Below are 20,157 nucleotides of genomic sequence, written 5' to 3' on the forward strand. Positions count from 1 at the left end.
CCAGAATGAGAGGAGAGAAAGAAGGATGAAGAAACTTTATTTAAAGAAGTAATAGCTGAAAACTTCCCAAACCTGGGAAAAGACTTGGACATGCAAGTTCATGTAATCTCAATGTAAAAAGTCCCTCTCCAATACAATATAATGAAAATGTCAACAATAAAAAATGAACAGAGAAATTTAATATCTCTTAACAAATCCTACTGGCCATGAGAGAGTGAAATGACATATTCAAAGTGTTGATAGATAAAAATTGCCAACCAAGAATACACAGCAAAGTTATCCTACAGATACAAAGGAGAAATAAACATTTTCCCAGACAAACAAAAGCTGAGGGAGTTCACCACCATTACAGATGCCCTGTAAGACATACTGAAAGGAGTTCTTCAGTAACAATAACCAAGGGGAGACCTTCAAGATGGTAGAAGAGTAAGTCGTGGAGATCACCTTCCTCCCCACAAATTAATCAAAAATACATCTACATGTGCAACAACTCCTACAGAACACCTACTGAACACTGGCAAAAGACCTCAGACTTCCCAAAAGGCAAGAAAATCCCCATATACATGGGTAGGGCAAAAGAAAAAACAGAGACAAAAGAATAGGGATGGGACTTGTGCCTCTGGGAGGGAGCTGTGAAGGAGGAAAAGTTCCCACACACTAGGAAGCCCCTTCACTGGTGGGGACAGGGTGTGGGGAAGCTTCAGAGACACAGACGAGAGCACAGCAACCGGGGTGCAGAAGGCAAAGTGGAGAGATTCCTGTACAGAGGATTGGTGCCGACCCGCACTCACCAGCCTGAGACACTTGGCTGCTCAGCCACTGGGGAAGGTGGGGGCTGGGAGCTGAGGCTCAGGCTGCGGAGGTCAGACCCCAGGGAGAGGACTGGGGTTGGCTTCATGAAGCCAGCCTGAAGGGGGCTAGTGCACCACAGCTAGCCGGGAGGGAGTCCGTGAAAAAGTCTGGAACTGCCCGAGATGCAAGAAACCATTGTTTCAGGGTGCACGAGGAGAGGGGCTTCCTGCTCTGTGTGCCCACATACAGCACAGCACCACCTAAGCAAGCTCCAGAGATGGCCTCAAGCCACAGCTATCATCTCGGACCCCAGAGGCAGGCATGGACCACTACCACTTCCGCCGCTGCCACCAAGAATCCTGTGTGCAAGCACAGGTCACTACCCACATGCCCACAGGAGCCTGTGCAGCACGCCACTGCCAGGGTCCCATGATCCAGGGCCAACTTCCCTGGAAGAACACATGGCACGCCTCAGGCTGTTGCAATGTCACGCCAGCCTCTGCTGCTGCAAGCACTCCCCACATTTCAATTATGACTACCGCACCCCTCCCTCTCCCCAGCCTGAGTGAGCAAGACAGCCCTAATCAGTTGCTGCTATAACCCCTCCTGTCTGGGCAGGGAAAGGATGCCTGAGGACGACCTACACACAGAGGCAAAGCCAAAACCAAAGCTGAACCTCAGGAGCTGTGTGAACAAAGAAGAGAAAGGGAAATTTCTCTGTGCAACCTCAGGAGCAGCAGATTAAATCCCCACAATAGACTTGATAAACCCTGCATCTGTGGAATACCTGAATAGACAGCGAATGTTCCAAAAATTGAGGCAGTGGACTTTCAGAGCAACCATAGATTTCGGGCTTGCTTTCAGTGTTTGATTTGTTTTTGGTTTTATGTTTATCTTAATTTAGTTTTTAGTGCTTGTTTTCATTGCTGGGTTTGTTTATTGGTTTGGTCGCTAGGTTCCTTTATTTTTTTTCTCTTTTTGTGAGTGTGTGTGTATATGTTTCTTTGTGTGATTTTGCCTGTTTAGTTTTGCTTTTACCATTTGTTTTGGGGTTCTGTCTGGTTTTGTTTTGTTTTGTTTTCTTCCTTTGATTCCATGCTATGAGGCTGGCAGGGTCTTGGTGCTCCAGCCAGGTGTCAGGCCTGAGCCTCTGATGTGGGAGAGCCGAGGCCAGGATATTGGACCACCAGAGATCTCTTGGCCAACGTAATATTAATCAGTGAGAGCTGTCCCAGATATCTCTGTCTCAACACTAAGCCTCAGCTCCACCCAACGGCCAGCAAACTCCAGTGCTGCACACCTCATGCAAAACAACTAGCAAGACAGGAACACAGCCCCACCCATAAGCAGACTGGCTGCCTAAAGCCATACTAAGTTCACAGACACCCCAAAGCACACTACTGGATGCAGCCCTGCCGAATAGAGGGACAAGATCCAGCCCCACCCACCAGAACACAGGCACCAATCCCCCCAACGAGGAAGCCTACACAAGTCACTGAACCAACCTCACCCACTAGGGGCAGACACCAGAAATAAGAGGAACTACGAACCTACAGCCTGCAAAAAGGAGACCTCAAACACAGTAAGTTAAAAAAATGAGAAGAAAGAGAAATATGCAGCAGATGGAGAAGCAAGGTAAAATCCCACCAGACCAAAAAAATGCAGAGGAAATAGGGAGCCTACGTGAAAAACAATTCAGAGTAATGATAGTAAAGATGATGCAATCTGGGAAATCAAATGGAGAAAATACAAGAAACATTTAACAATTTCCTAGAAGAACTAAAGAACAAACAAACAGTGATGATCAACCCAATAACTGAAATTAAAAATACTCCAGAAGGAATCAATAGCAGAACAACTGAGGCAGAACAATGGATAAGTGACCTGGAAGATAGAATAGTGTAAATGACTGCCACAGAGCAGAATAAAGAACAAAGAATGAAAAGAATTGAGGACAGTCTCAGAGACCTCTGGGACAACATTAAAAACACCAACATTCTAATTTAGGGGTCCGTCCCAGAAGAAGAAGAGAAAAAGAAAGGATCTGAGAATATATTTGAAGAGATTATAGTTGAAAACTTCCCTACCATGGGAAAAGAAATAGTCAGTCAAGTTCAGGAAGCACAGAGAGTCCCAGACAGGATAAATAAAAGGAGAAACACAACAAGACACATACTAAACAAACTATCAAAAATTAAATACAAAGAAAAAATGTTAAAAGCAGCAAGCGAAAAGCAACAAATAACATACAAGTGAATCTGCATAAGGTTAACAGCTGATCTTTCAGTAGAAACTCTGCAAAGCCAGAAAGCAGTGGCAGGATCTATTTAAAGTGGTGAAAGGGAAAAACCTACAACCAAGATTACTCTACTCAGCAAGGATCTCGTTCAGATTCAGTGGAGAAATTAAAACCTTTACAGACAAGCAAAAGTTAAGAGAATTCAGCACCACCAAACCAGCTTTACAACATATGTTAAAGGAACTTCTCTAGGCAGGAAACGCAAGAGAAGGAAAAGACCTACAAAAAACAAACCCAAAACAATTAAGAAAAAAGTGATAGGAACATACATATCGATAATTACCTTAATGTAAATGGATTAAATGCTCCAATCAAAAGACACAGACTGGCTGAATGGATACAAAAACAAGACCCACCTACATGCTGTCTACAAAAGACCCACTTCAGACACAGGGACACATACAGACTGAAAGTGAGGGGATGGAAGAAGATATTCCATGCAAATGGAAATAAAAAGAAAGCTGGAGTAGCAATTCTCATATCAGACAAAATACACTTTAAAATAATGACTATTACAAGAGAAAAAGAAGGAAACTACATAATGATCAAGGGATAAATTCAAGAAGAAGATATAACAATTGTAAATATTTATGCACCAACATAGGAGCACCTCAAAATATAAAGCAAATGCTAAAAGCCATAAAAGGGGAAATCGACAGTAACACAATAATAATAGGGGACTTTAACACCCCACTTTCACCGATGGACAGATCATCCAAAATGAAAATAAATAAGGCCACACAAGCTTTAAATGATACATTAAACAAGATGGACTTCATTGATATTTATAGGACATTCCATCCAAAAACAACAGAATACACTTTCTTCTCAAGTGCTCATGGAACATTCTCCATGATAGATAATATCTTGGGTCACAAATCAAGCCTTGGTAAATTTAGGAAAATTGAAATCATATCAAGTATCTTTTCCAACCACAATGTTATGAGACTAGATATCAATTACAGGAAAAAGAACTGTAAAAAAATACACACACGGAGGATAAACAACACAGTACTAAATAACCAAGAGATCACTGAAGAAATCAAAGAGGAAATCAAAAAATACCAAGAAACATATGGCAATGAAGACACGATGACCCAGAACCTATGGGATGCAGCAGAAGTAGTTGTAAGAGGGAAGTTTATAGCAATACAATCCCACCTCAAGAAACAAGAAACACCTCAAATAAACAACGTAACCTTACACCTAAAGCAATTAGAGAAAGGAAAACAAAAACCAGAAAGTTAGCAGAAGGAAAGAAATCATAAAAATCAGATCAGAAGTAAATGAAAAAGAAATGAATGAAACAATAGCAAAGATCAATAAAACTAAAACTGGTTCTTTGACAAGATAAACAAAATTGATAAACCATTAGCCAGACTCATCAAGAAAAAAAGGCAGAAGACGAATCAACAGAATTAGACATGAAGAAGAAGTAACAACTGACACCATAGCAATACAAAAGATCATGAGAGACTACTACAAGCCAATAGACTATTATATGCCAATAAAATGGACAACCTGGAAGAAATGGACAAATTCTTAGAAAAGCACAACCTTCCAAGATTGAACTAGGAAGTAATAGAATATATGAACTGGCCAATCACAGCACCGAAATGGAAACTGTGTTTAAAAATCTTCCAACAAACAAAAGCCAAGGACCAGATGGCTTCAGAGGCAAATTCTATCAAACATTTAGAGAAGAGCTAACACCTATGCTTCCCAAACTCTTCCAAAATATAGCAGAGGGAGGAACGCTCCCAAACTCATTTAACAAGGCCACCATCACCCTGATATCACAATCAGACAAAGGTGTCACAAGAAAAGAAAACTACAGGCCAATATCAATGATGAGCATAAATGCAAAAATTCTCAACAAAATACTAGCAAACAGAATCCAACAGCACATTAAAAGGATCATACACATTACCCCAGGGATGCAAGGATTCTTCAGTATATGCAAATCAATCAATGTGATACACCATATTAACAAATTGAAGGAGAAAAACCATATGATCATCTCAATAGATGCAGAGAAAGCTTTTGACAAAATTCACCACCCAAACATGATAAAAACCCTGCAGAAAGTAGGCATAGAGGGAATTTTCCTCAACATGATAAAGGACATATATGACAAACCCACAGCCAACATCATCCAAAATGGTGAAAAACTGAAACCATTTCTACTAAGATCAGGAATAAGACAAGGTTGCACACTCTCACCACTCTTATTCAACATAGTTTTGGAAGTTTTAGCCACAGCAATCAGAGAAGAAAAAGAAATAAAAGGAATCCAAATCAGAAAAGAAGAAGTAAAGCTGTCACTGTTTGCAGATGACATGGTACTATACATAGAGACTCCTAAAGATGCTACCAGAAAACTACTAGAGCTAATCAATGAACTTGGTAAAGTAGCAGGATACAAAATTAATGCACAGAAATCTCTTGCATTCCTACACTAATGATGAAAAATCTGAAAGTGAAATCAAGAAAACACTCCCATTTACCATTGTAACAAAAAGAATAAAATAGCTAGGAATAAACCTGCCTAAGGAGACAAAAGACCTGTATGCAGAAAATTATAAGACGCTGATGATAGAAATTAAAGATGATACAAATAGTTGGAGAGATATACCATGTTCTTGGATTGGAAGAATCAATATTGTGAAAATGACTCTACTACCCAAAGCAATCTACAGATTCAATGCAATCACTATCAAACTACCAATGGAATTTTTCACAGACCTAGAACAAAAAATTTCACAGTTTGTATGGGAACACAAAAGACCCCGAAGAGGCAAAGCAATCTTGAGAAAGAAAAATGGAGCTGGAGAAATCAGGCTCCCTGAATTCAGACTATACTACAAAGCTACAGTAATCAAGACAGTATGGTACTAGCACAAAAACAGAAAGATAGATCAATGGAACAGGAGGGAAAGCCCAGAGATAAACCCACGCATATATGGTCAACTTATCTTTGATAAAGGAGGCAAGAATATACAGTAGAGAAAAGACAGCCTCTTCAACAAGTGGTACTGGGAAAACTAGACAGGTACATGTAAAAGAATGAAATTAGAACACTCCCTAACACCATACACAAAAATAAACTCAAAACGGATTAAAGACCTAAATGTAAGGCCAGACACTATAAAACTCTTAGAAGAAAACATAGGCAGAACACTCTATGACATAAATCACAGCAAGATCTTTTTTGACCCACCTCCTAGAGAAATGGAAATAAAAACAAAAATAAACAAATGGGACCTAATGAAACTTCAAAGCTTTTGCACAGCAAAGGAAACCATAAACAAGACCAAAGGACAACCCTCAGAATGGGAGAAAATATTTGCAAATGAAGCAAGGGACAAACGATTAACCTCCATAATTTACAAGCAGCTCGTGCAGCTCAATATCAAAAAGCAAACAATCCAATCCAAAAATGGGCAGAAGACCTAAATAGACATATCTCCAAAGAAGATATACAGATTGCCAACAAACACATGAAAGAATGCTCAACATCTCTAATCATTAGAGATATGCAAATCAAAACTACAATGAGATATCATCTCACACTGGTCAGAATGGCCATCATCAAAAAATCTACAAACAATAAATGCAGGAGAGGGTGTGGAGAAAAGGGAACCCTCCTGCACTGCTGGTGGGAATGTAAATTGATAACAGCCACTATGGAGGACAGTATGGAGGTTCCTTAAAAAACTAAAAATAGAACTAACATACGACCCAGCAATCCCACTACTGGGCATATACCCTGAGAAAACCATAATTCAGAAATAATCATGTACCAAAATGTTCATTGCAGCTCTATTTACAATAGCCAGGACATGGAAGTAACCTAAGTGTCCATTAACAGATGAATGGATAAAGAAGATGTGGCACATATATACAATGGAATATTACTCAGCCATAAAAAGAAACAAAATTGAGTTATTTGTGGTGAGGTGGATGGACCTAGACTCTGTCATACAGAGCGAAATCAGAAATAGAAAAGCAAATACCGTATGCTAACACATATATATGGAATCTAAGAAAAAAAAATGGTTATGAAGAACCTAGGGGTAAGATGGGAATAAAGACACAGACCTACTACAGCATGGACTTGAGGATATGGGGAGGGGGAGGGGTAGGCTGTGACGAGGTGAGATAGTGGCATGGACATATATACACTACCAAGCATAAAGTTGATAGCTAGTGGGAAGCAGTCACGTAGCACCGGGAGATCAACTAGGTGGTTTGTGACCACGTAGTTGGGTGGGATAGGGAGGATGGGAGGGAGGGAGACACAGGAGGGAAGGGATATGGGAACATGTGTATATGTATAACTGATTCACTTTGTTATAAAACAGAAACTAACACACTATTGTAAAGCAATTACACTCCAATAAAGATTTTTTTAAAAAAAAGGTCATGAAGAACCTAGGGGCAAGATAGGAGTAAAGACATAGACCTACTAGAGAATGGACTTGAGGATATGGGGAGGGGGAAGGATAAGCTCTGACAAAGCAAGAGAGAGGCATGGACATATATACACTACCAAACGTAAGGTAGATAGCTAGTGGGAAGCAGCTGCATAGCACAGGGAGATCAGCTCGGTGCTTTGTGACCACCTAGAGGGGTGGGATAGGGAGGGTGGGAGGGAGCAAGACGCAAGAGGGAAGAGATATGGGAACATATGTATAACTGATTCACTTTGTTATAAAGCAGAAACTAACACACCATTGTAAAGCAATTACACTCCAATAAATATTTTTTTAAAAAAAGGAAAAGAAAAGAATACAAGATGACAAATTCAAATAAATAAATAAATAAATATAAATAAACTCAAAATGGATTAAAGACCTAAATGTAAGCTTGGACATTACAAATCTCTTAGAGGAAAACATAGGAAGAACACTCTTTGACATAAATCACAGCAAGATCTTTTTGACCCACCTCCTAGAGTAATGGAAATAAAAACAGAAATAAACAAATGGGACCTAATGAAACTTAAAAGCTTTTGTACAGCAAAGGAAGCTATAAACAAGACAAAAAGACAAACCTCAGAATGGGAGAAAATATTTGCAAATGAATCAATGGACAAAGGATTAGTCTCCAAAATATATAAACAGCTCATGCAGTTCAATATTAAAAGAACAAACAACCCAATCAAAAAATGGGCAGAAGACCTAAATAGACATTTCTCCAAAGAAGACATACAGATGGCTAAGAAGCACATGAAAAGCTGCTCAACATCACTAATTATTAGAGAAATGCAAATCAAAACTACAGTAAGGTATCACCTCACCCCAGTTACAATGGGCATCATGAGACAATCTACAAAAAACAAATGCTGGAGAGGGTGTGGATAAAAGGGAATCCTCCAGCACTGTTGGTGGGAATGTAAATTGATACAGCCACTATGGAGAACAGTATGGAGGTTCCTTAAAAAACTGAAAATAGAATTACCATATGACCCAGCAAGCAATCCCACTACTGGGCATATACCCAAAGAAAACCATAATTCAAAAAGACACGTGCACTCCAATGTTCATTGCATCACTACTTACAATAGCCAGGTCATGGAAGCAACCTAAATGCCCATCGACAGATGAATGGATAAAGAAGATGTGGTACATATATACAATGGAATATTACTCAGCCATAAAAAGGAATGAAACTGGGTCATTTGTAGAGACATGGATGGACCTAGAGACTGTCATATAGAGTGAAGTAAGGCAGAAAGAGAAAAACATATATCATATATTAACGTGTGTGTGTGTAATCTACAAAAATTGTACATATGAACCAGTATGCAAGGCAGAAATAGAGACACAGATGTAGAGAACAAACATATAGACACCAGAGGGGGAAAGCGGGGCGCGGTGGTGGTGGGATGAATTGGGAGATTGGGATTGAGATATATACACTAATATGTATAAAACAGGTAACTAATAAGAACCTGCTATTTTAAAAAATACAATAAAATAAAATTCAAAAATAAATAAATAAATTGACACTGGACTGTATTTTTTTAATTATTAGTGACTGTGATTGATTAAAGCACACTGAATCTATTATATCCATAAGTTCAAAATGATATTCAAAAAAATCTAAGAGGGCTTCCCTGGTGGCGCAGTGGTTGAGAGTCCGCCTGCCGATGCAGGGCATGCGGGTTCGTGCCCCGGTCCGGGAGGGTCCCACATGCCGCGGAGCAGCTGGGCCCGTGAGCCATGGCCGCTGAGCCTGCACGTCCAGAGCCTGTGCTCCACAACGGGAGAGGCCACAACAGTGAGAGGCCCACGTACCGCAAAAAAAAAAAAAAAAAAAAATCTAAGAGACACAAAATAACTCAGTGGATACCACTGTAAGTTGCTAAGGCAGCTATTCACTACTATGAAAATCATTAATAAAAGAAAATTAATCTTGTGTCTCTGGCATGAAGTGTGTTTCACAATAATGAAATTGGGTGGGAGAAAATTCTTCAATACCGAATGAATCATTTATAAATGTAGAATGAAGGACAGAAAGTTTACTGTAAATGCTAATGAAACCACTGAGTCAGGCAATGGTCCCTGGTGGGTATTAAAGCCATTAAGAGCAAAGGTAGCAGCAGGGAGCATGACAACAAACAGGCTGGGCTGCTACCACCTAAACTCACTGGGCAATCTCAGCATCCCTGAAAGGAAGACACCCAGATTCCTTCTCCTGGATACAACTCAAACTCCCAGCACACCTGTGAAGCATATGGGCCCCAAAATTTAACCTGAAGGCTTCAGATCTAAATTGTAGTCTGTCGGAGATGGAGGGACTAGAGTAACAATCCAGGGTGCAGGATATTCTACAGAAAAACAGAATAGGATTTTTCAACCAGATGGTGATGCAGTAAAGGCCTGGCAAGCCTAAGGCAGCCATCATTAGAAGGGCCTTTAGAAGAGCCTGCTCCAGGGTTGGCCTTGGCTGACATCTGAGTACTTGGCTTTTGAAATGTTTCCTGTGTTACCAAGTGATAAGGTTGCTCTGTGGGCCTGGAGTACTGGATTCTGCTGTACCAGTATGCCTAAACTGTTGGTATAAAAATGTGACTTTTTGTGAACATCTGCCTTACTTCTGGGAGCCTGGGACTTTGGTGGGCTGAGGGTGCCTATGTGACAAACCCCCAGCAACAGCCTTGGGCTCTGAATCTCAAGCATCCTGCCCTTGGCAGAAACACTGCCACAGAGGGAGGAGTGTGCTCTCTGTGGCCTCTCAGGGAGAAAACTGCTCAACGACCTGCTCCTGGACCCCTCTGGACTCTGATGGATCACAGAGTGTGTGTGTGGCCATAGGAATTCTGAAACAAAGATAATATTGATTGAAAAGAAAATAGGGAAAGAATGGAGAGAATAGAGCTGCCCCAGAATAAAAGAGACATTAAGAGAAAGAGCAACTAAACCAGTGAGTGGACCTTGCTGGACAGCTAGGGGCTCAACTTGCTGGAGCCAGGCAGCCCAGACAGCCGCAGGGGACTTCAGGAACTATCCTGGTGACTCCTCCCTCAGCTCACCTCCTTGAAGTTCCACGGCACTTCTCATACCTCGGGAAGAAACACCTCTTCACAGTCACATCCTCTCCTGACCCTCCAGGCTCAGCCCACTGGAGCCAACATTCCCATCAACACGTTGTTGTAAATCTGGTTTCACAATCAAACCAACGATGGACCTGCCCAGCCCAGGCAGTGTCTGTACTTTGTTCCATGCTATTGAAGGTATAGCCACACTTAAAGTTTCCCAGAAAAATTGAATTTATGGGACATGAGATCACTTGTGAAAAGGCTCATTAGCTGAGTTGATAAGCATAAAAGATAATAATCCTTCCCCACATGTAGCCCAAGGTTTCCCAGGTCTGCATCATGCACACAATCCTATGAAGCAGCTAGGGGGCATTTTAACATGCCCATCTTACAGAAGAAGACCCTGAGTCTCAGAGAGGTCCAACATTTGTCCCCTCAGGATCACACTTTGTGTGAGCAGCAAAGTGAGGGTGAGAAAATCACATGCATATTCAGTTTTCTCAATAAACTTTTGCTGGTGCCTGGCAAAACTTATCTTGCATATGTCAATTGCCAAGATTCAGCAGATATTGCAGTACAGAGCAATTTTCTACCTAGAATGAGGGAAATGTCACTTTTTAGGAAAGACACTATTTCAGTTTGACTAAGATGCAAGACTGCGCCCATCCCTAAGCACCCAACAAGTAAGTGTTAAAATACACTTGTGGGTGCACAGATAAACCCAGGAGAGCAGGCATGCAAGTTACCTCAAATATAATCAGCACGTAGACCCCAGCAAGAATGACCGCAGCCATGGTCACTTGTGCTTCAATGCTTGTGCGGAGGTATTGATAAGCCATCAAAAGAGGAACAACCTGGGTCTGCTGGAGGGAGGCTCGAACGCTGATGGAAACAGGCTCTCTGCAGAATGAAGCAAAGATCTTACCACTGATAAGGGAAACAGACCAGCCATCAACCATTAGTGCTGCTCCCTCGGTGTCTTTCCCAACACATCATCCATGGCCATAACCAGAGCCTGAACTGATCTCAGAGTGACTCACACAATGCCTGACCTGGCAGATGAGGAGCCCTGAGCACAGGCAAGCTGTGTGAGATGCATGCACAGCCTCCCCGTGGCCAGGCCCCCCTGACATAGCTACTCAGCCCCCATCAGGCAGCGCCTTCTTTGCTGCAGCTGCCACTCCAACAATGAACAGTGAGCAGGGAAGTTCACAGTGGTTAGCCATTTAATTTTCCCTCTTCCTCCTTATCACATATCTGATTGCTTTACCTGCTAACAAATAGCACAGCCGACTATTCTCACATGTGAGAGATTTGGAAAAGGATGTGCAACCTGAGAACAGGTAGACAGGTTGTCACCAGTGGTGTGAAAGCACCAGGAACAAGAAGCATGTAAGTCATCAACAGCATGTGGCATGGTGAAACTAAAGCACTTTCTAAAATTTCAGTAACTGTTCTGAGCTGAATTGTGTCCCTTCAATATGTGGACTTCCTAACCCCACTTCAGAATGTGACTGTATTTGGAGATAAGATCTTTACAAAGATGATTAAGTCAAAAATAGTGACACCAATATGACTGGTGTCCTTATAAGAATAGGAGTTTGGGGCACAGACATGCACAGAGGAACAAGCACGTGAGGACACAGGGGGAAGATGGTGTCTACACAGCAAGGAGAGGGACCTCAGGAGAGACACACACTGTTGACAACTTGAGGAAATAAATTTCTACTGTTTAAACCACCCGTCTGTGGTATTTGTTATAGCAGGCCTAGCAAACTCATACAGTAACCAAGAGTACAGACTTAATACGGAGTGGCATTAAAGAAAAAAAGAATCCTAAGATTTTCTAGAATTCCCCATTGCATAGCTTCATGATATTAATGAATTTAAAGCAGCAGCTATAAAACACCATTTGCTTCAAAATGGGCTCTGTAATCAATCCTCTTACTTCCTGGTATGTGTGGTTTTGACCCCCGGCCACAGCCTCATGTTCACTGTCTACACAAAAGGAGCATCTCATCCAAGCCCGTAACTGGCCTGGCTATTCATAACTGGTGTCCCAAGGGTCACACTTCTCTAGGTGAGTGTGTCCCAGAGGGGCTTCCCCAACACCTCAGTCACCAAGACCCACCTGCTCAGAACCTCAAAGGTCCTGCTCAGCACCGTGCGCTCACTTCTGCTTGGATTTAAAAACACCGTCCAGTTATGAGTGACCTGTAAAAGTCAAAGCATGAAATCCTGGTAAGGCTTTGAACCTGGACCATCACCTGGGGTCCCGCACTGTTCAATGTAGGTCCTTGTTTAGAATAAGAAAAGGAGAAAGAGAGGAGCATGAAGCCTTTTCGCACAGAGACACTAGAGATGGCCAGGTGGTGTGCAGCTGGAAATGTCCACAACTGGAGGGCTGTGTTTAAGAAAAATACGGAAGTACAAATACAGAATTCATGTACAAAGACACAAAGATATAGAAGTAAATACGATATATTAAGAGAAAAGGAAATCATTTCACATTACTGGAGACTTGGAGTCTTCTAAACCCACTGAGGCAACTGACGAGAAAGGCTTGTTTAAAACTGCTTCCTGTTTGCAAACTGAAGGCAGGAAACTCTCCACACCCAGGTCACAGGAGCCTGTGGGAGGGAGGGCCAGAGGATGAGCTGCCTTTGTTGCGGGCCAAAGTGCCTGTACGTGGGCTTGTCAGGAGCAGAGGAATGGAGAAGCCAGCTGAGAGGGGCCAGATGTGTGCAGAGATGGAGGTGTACCCAGGCAGATGCAGGCAGCCCGACTAAGGTTGCCAGGGAACTTTCAATGGGAGGACAGGAGTCTTGCCGCCCACAAATCATAAAGAAAATTGAAAATAGGAACTTTGAAATCGGTCAAAGCATGAATGAGCGATCAAAAGTTCTCTTAAACACTTCCGTGCTTGGAAAGAGTGTATCAGAAAAAAATCCTTCAGTAAAGATCTCCTGTGTTGTGTTTCTGGAGCAGGCAACTATGTCAGCAGGCTGCAAAAGGTCATGCCCTCCTCCACACAAGGTCACAAAAGGAGCCAACAGCAGATGAAATGTGCCTACCTCGTCTTTACTGAGGAGCCAGTGAGCTGTGGGCTGCAAACAGGGAAGCCAAGTTTATGTCCTAAGACCACAGCCAGAGCCACCGGTTTAGAATATCAGTGCAACATCAGCCATTGCCCATGAAACTGCAGCCTTCTTCATAATGAGGCATTGGCTATGTGGACACTTCTCTGCATGGCAGAAAAATGTGATGGGGCAGTAACCCACCATTACTCCAGTGACACTCCATTTTGGATGACACAGCCTTGTGTACCAGCAGGGTTTCCTTCTATTAGTTACAATAGGGAAAACCCATGAACTAGGGATACGACTTCATATGATAATCCAGGGGAGTCACTGAGGCCAGGCCTTGGGGCACAAGTCAGGATGCACAGAGAGGGGCAGGCCTTGTCTGGGCTCTGGGACATGGTGACAACGCCACTGCTGGCTCTCCTAGCCTTCACAGGATGTGAACTGAAGGCTTTGGCTTAGACACTGAGCACAAGGTCCTATTGCTATAGAAGCAGAAGCTCGAGGAAACCAGGCACAGTCTTAGCCAAGTGTCCACAAACTCAAGGGGACCGTAGTATTGGAGTACCTCATGGTACAGAAGGAAACATTATATATTTGAAGTCTCAGGTTTAACTGCACTTTCAAATATATAATGTTTCCCTGAATTGCCCAGTAAAATCACTCTAAATTAAAAAAAAAAAACCCTCAAAAGCCTGACTTTACTGAAATGGTGAGAGTTTTATAACTGTCTTAGAGAAAAGAGAATTTCAAAGACAAAGCAAAAGATAAGGGCTTGCCTAATAATGGTGTCATTGCCTTATGGCTCCCATCAAATCAATTAGAGAGGAAACTCAATTTATAAAGAGGTAAAATGAGTTTTTACAATTCCTTTCAAATAACTTATGAGTATAACCTGCTGTGGCCACCACTTCCTGGAGCCTGGAGCATTATCCTGGGTCACCTCCACCACCACGTGCTCTTCTCTCCCGAGATGACTTGGGCCACTGGCCAGCAGGGCCCCTGCCAGGTCCACTTGGAGCAGCATGGAGTCTGCATGGCTGCTGAGGTTCACAGCTGGGGGGCTGTCAAGGTGAACTACAAATCAAGGAGGAGAGGCCTGGAGGGCCCCCCCCAACCTTTCCCACCTTCCCAGGGAACACCCATCTTGGAAAGTGCACAAGGAAATGTATGTCCAGGCCGTCCCTTCCACCTGTGTCACTTCCCTGACTGCTCCTACCTCTTCAGCCCCTCACCCCCGACATGCACAACTGGTTTTGCTTTGTTTAATTGTGTTTTGGATCCTCTGGTTTAACATTTAGGTGGTGTCTCCCATCCTACTATCATCTCTGCTTCTACTCGTTGCAGCCAGCATAAAACGCCTGCCCCAGTTCCTGGACTCATGATGAGCAGTAGACAGATGGAAAGAGGCCGAGAAATTCCAACTGTCTGGGGCACTGAAGGTTACCATGGCAACTACAAACCACAACCCAGCCAACCTCTAACTAGATTTACATGACTCCCCCCACCCCAAAACTAAGGCCCATAGAAGTTAAGGTGTGATCATCTCCAAGCTTAAAACTTTACCTCAGTGCTATGGACTGAATGTCCATGTCCCCCATATTCATCTGTTGAAGCCCTGAGCACCTGTGTGGCTATACTTGGAGATGGGCCTCTAAGGAAGTAACTGAGGTTAAATGAGGTCATAGGGTGAGGCCCAGATCTGATAGGATTAGTGTCCTTGTAAGAAGAGATACGAGAGAGCTCTCACTCTCTCTACATACACACTCATAAACACACACACACACACACAGAGGAAAGGAAAGGCCCTGTGAAGACATAGAAGGAAGGTGACCATCTGCAAGCCAGAAAGAGAGCCCTCATTAGAAATCAAATCAGCCCACCCTGACCTTGGATGTCCAGCCTCCAGAACTGTGAGAAATAAATGTCTGTTTGTTTATAAGCCACCCAGGCTGTGGTATTCTGTTATGGCAGCTGAGGCCTACAAAAAGGCAAGAGAGCCCAGAGTATAAGAAACCAAGCAATCATCAAACTCAGATGACACAGCCAAGGAAAGAACAAATGAACTTAAAGATAGGTCAAGAGGAACCACCCAAGCCAGAACACAAGAGGGTGGGGGCAAGGAACAGAACAGAGTATCCAAGAGCCACAGGAAGCCGGGCCTTAACTAAAATGCACTGTTTGGCTGCTGTCACACTTCCATGGGGAACCTCACCACCACCCACCCATCGCAGTCTCACAGTGCCCCTCCCCTTCTGTTCTGAAGCCTCATCTTTCACCAAACGTCCTGGAGGAACAAAACACACACAGGGAGGAAAGGTAATTGCTTAGGCTGTGACCTTGGGCAACAGTCATGATAGTTTTCGGGTCTCTTCACTTTGTGACTCAACCATGAGCGACTGTCCATCTAAGTACGGGTTTGGATACAGTAGCTTTCCAGCGGTGACACAGCCAGCAACTGCCAGAACTTTCCTTCATCTGGATACAGGCTAAATAAAATCTGTAACAATCAGAAACATTTAATGATAGATTTGTGGTGTGAGAGCAATAGGATTTAAGTAACTTTGATAAGAGCTGAAAATACGGGTATCATAATGGTGCTGCTTGATGTATCCAAAATTCACCAGCTTACTCTAAATAGCTTTTCTGAGATATTAAAAGATAAAATTCTGATCCATTATACTATTTTCTGCTACAATGGGCCTTGATTATTGATATTTGTCAATTTTAAGGATTAAATACCCAGCCATAAAATTAAATCATCAGAGGAGGGTAAACATGGTTTTCCCGTACTGGAGAGTAGGAAATACAATCCATATGATGGTGGGAGCACATGCTTGTGGAATTTGCAGAGTATCTTATACTTCATCAGAAAGTAAAAGTGATGATGAGATAACAGATTACAGAAGTTCAAAACAAATTCCTCAAATTCTGTTTTGGATTGTGTCCACAAATCACCAAAATTTCAATTACCAGAAGAAGGATGAAGACTAGACACAGAGCTCAGGTCAGCTCTCAGGGGTCAGGGGAGACTTGGGCCACCCATACCTCCTCCTTGGATATCCCAGTACACCCACCCACCAGGCTATGCTAAGCAGCTGGGGTTTCAGAGCCACACAACTGTGTGAATAGGAAGTAGAAAGGCAAACTGGTAGCCAAAACAGTAAACTCATGAAGTTTTCAGAGTTCAATGCAATTTTTTTTTGTTCTGTGCTTAGATTTCCTTTCTCTGTGCCACTGCTCTCCTCCCATGTGGATTATTAAAGAATGCCTCTACTCATTTCAATTCAGCCAGTATTGACTTCATGCACCCTTGCTGTCTGAAATGCAACATTGTTCCCTATATGTCACACTGAGAAGAGGAGACTCTTGTCATGTACAATCCTGCACACACATAGAGTCCCAACCCTCATGCCCACACACACAGATAATGAAGACCATGTATTCACAGCTACACATGGTCACATACACAGCTTCCAGTCACAAAGGGCAGCCAGCATGGCTGTCACCACAGGCTGCCTACAGAGAAAAGCCACAGCCACACCAGTCCTGGAGTCCACAGGGCACAGGTATGGAAACACCACTCACCCACCCCTTCCTTGCTTACAATCTCATACCCTGTCACAGCGGCACATACAAACCACCTACTTGTGTCTCCCAAAACTGGCCCACACAAACTATCCTATGCCAATGCTAAAAATAAGTAACTATTAACTCTAACAATAAGTCCCTAGGCACACACACAACCTCAAAATGCTCACAGACAGAAAAAGACCCACACGTCCCACAGAGGCATGCACACACACAAACACACAGCCAGGCACTTGGTACCTCACACCTCTGTGCGCACACACAGACACACAGGCAGACATGGGGGCCTCACACCCCCATGCACACACGCAAATGGGGGGCCTCACACTCACTCATTCAGCAAATACATTTTGAGTGCATACAATGTGATCTCAGCTAGGGCTACATCAGGGCACACACCACACAAATGCTGGCAGTGAAACTCGTGACCCCTCAAGCCAGAGGGAACACTTAGGTCACCTCCAGGGCCCTGGCTCTGCAGCCCTCCCTGGGGATGTATGGGCAAGTAAAATCAGAGCAGCCTCCAGGGAAGGGGCAAACATAGAACTTCACTCTCTCCCAGACAGGGTGGGTCAGCTGGGAGCCATCCCAAAGGGGCACTGAGACATTCCTGGGGGCACCCATGATTGCTAGACATGTCCCAACACAACTAAAGAGTGTTTACTGCTTGTGACTGAAAAGAGAATTTGGTAAGCCGCTTAAGGTGGGAATTGAGACCTGCGGGTAAGCTAACTGCCTTCCACAGAGCAAAGCCAGGTCCTCAGGGCTTCCATTGTATGACTGGGAACAACAACAGAGGAGCATTGCTAAGGGCAGGGCTCCCTAGCCACTCCCAGGCTGCCATTCCACACACCCTTAGTAACACCTCCAAAGAAATGTGTAAGCCCCACACCTCAGGTGTCCTGCTACCCAGCACAATGCACCCGGGGGCTCTGCTGAGCAGACAGCAGAGCTCAGGGTGCCATGGTACTCACAGAGCACAGCACCACAAAGACAAATAAGCCCGTGACTTTCAGCCACTGCACACAGCACCTGCAAGAGAAAAGACAGGCCCCAGGTCACACTGACAGCAGTCCTGCTTGCATGTGCCCCAAACTGTCAAACCTCAGATGCCTGCTGAAGCCTTGGGTAATGTTTATCTCAAAGCACATGTGTGAAATTCTTCCCATAACATGGTATGAAAGAGGATACTGCTGAGGACAACAGCAGATTTGTGGAGGTTATAGAGGGGAACAAACTTAACCCTGAGTGTCTGAACACTGCTTCTTATCAGAGATGCTGAAGATCAAGATTTGAGCCTCTTCACTAGCCTTTTAAAGGCTCTAGTTTCCTGGAAACAAGCTTCATCTCAGCTCTCAGATTCATATTTATCAATTATTTTCCCCTAAGTTTTCTGGAAGGTAGGCATATGGATTTGATCATCAAATAAACATCGACTGAGACATAACCAAGCAATTCAAGAAAGAAATTGCAATGTTATAACCAGTTGTACCAGCAGAGTCCTTTAAGAATTCCTTAGGAGATAATTCAATAGACATTCAGGCCCTCTTAGGACTCATGATGGCACCCTGGCCCAGTCATCATTACACACTTGTTAATTGTAGCCCTCAGGTCCTTGGCAAATGTGGGCCTGGCAGCCACTCCAGGCTTATCTCTGCTCCTGTCACCTCCCCAGGGTCCACCAGATCCTACCTCCTGAAGACACAATCACTGCCTAGTGCTGGGGAGTGCTCTCCCCTGGCCACTCCTCAAGAGCAAGCCCTGGGGTGTTTGTGCTCTGGCCCTGCAAAAGGAAGGGTGCTGGTACACAGCCTGTGCTTGACACATGTTTGTAGAACAAAGGAATATAGTCTATATAGGGATATCTTTTGCAAAACCTTTCTGATCCTTTCAAAATGGTAAAACCTTCTTTTGCATTCTCTCAGATTTAATGAATTTGATGAGTAATATTTCACCCTTCCAAATTATGATCAATAGCTCCTATTCAAATAGGAATCAAAAAACATTTCCTTTTAAAGCAGGAAGCATTAATTTAACTATTTTTAATACTTTTTTTTGAAACATCTATTAGAGTATAATTGCTTTACAATGGTGTGTCAGTTTCTGCTTTATAACAAAGTAAATCAGCCATACATATACACACATCCCCACATCTCCTCCCTCCTGCATCTCCCTCCCTCCCACCCCCCCATCCCACCCCTCTAGGTGGTCAAAAAGCACTGAGCTAATCTCTCTGTGCTATGCGGCTGCTTCCCACTAGCTATCTATTTTACATTTGGTAGTGTATATATGTCCATGCCACTCTCTCACTTTGTCTCAGCTTACCCTTCCCCCTCCCCATATCCTCAAGTCCATTCTCTAGTAGGTCTGCGTCTTTATTCCTGTCTTGGACCAGTTGAACTATTTTAAATACTAATTTCTTTCTACATAACTGACATATACAGCAGACTGACCAACCAAAATAATTTTTACAAGTTTCTTCGACAAACATGTGTAGTACTTTCTAGACATGTTAAAAAGAATGGCATTAAGTCTTCCAGTTAAGTGGCAAGTTTGAGGCAACTATTTTATGAATCGTAGAAGATAAAACAACCACTGAATGTAAAGGCTTAAATGTACTTAGTTCTATTTTCCATGGTATGGGACATTTGAGGAAGCTCGCATCCTCTGGAGTTGTGAGGCAGCCAGCTGGAGAAGGGTGTTAACAGTGTCAGCGCTTACCATCATGGTGATCTATGGGGCCAGGTCCCTGTTCACACACTTTCACATTATTCAGATAATTTTATAGCACATTAGTCGGCCAATATTTGTCACACCTATGAGAAGAGCTAAGACCAGTCAAGGTG

General features: G+C 43.1%; 1 protein-coding gene across 7 annotated transcripts in view; it reads right to left on the reverse strand.

The window, feature by feature from the left end:
- The window catches only part of OCA2 (OCA2 melanosomal transmembrane protein), a 257,288-nt gene that overhangs the window by 186,577 nt on the left and 50,554 nt on the right, over positions 1-20,157 (reverse strand). For 6 of the 7 annotated variants that reach the window (XM_030840343.2, XM_030840342.2, XM_030840345.2 and 3 more), the window contains 5 exons: positions 18,286-18,343; positions 16,148-16,220; positions 14,616-14,776; positions 12,769-12,851; positions 11,384-11,537 (listed from right to left, as the gene is read on the reverse strand). In XM_030840343.2, the coding sequence (XP_030696203.1) occupies positions 11,384-11,537; positions 12,769-12,851; positions 14,616-14,776; positions 16,148-16,220; positions 18,286-18,343 (529 nt within the window). The remainder of the gene's footprint in view (positions 1-11,383; positions 11,538-12,768; positions 12,852-14,615; positions 14,777-16,147; positions 16,221-18,285; positions 18,344-20,157) is intronic. The other variant, XM_060301520.1, reaches the window with a different exon arrangement.

This window comes from Globicephala melas, chromosome 7, assembly GCF_963455315.2.
Source record: "Globicephala melas chromosome 7, mGloMel1.2, whole genome shotgun sequence".
Lineage (NCBI taxonomy): Eukaryota > Metazoa > Chordata > Mammalia > Artiodactyla > Delphinidae > Globicephala > Globicephala melas.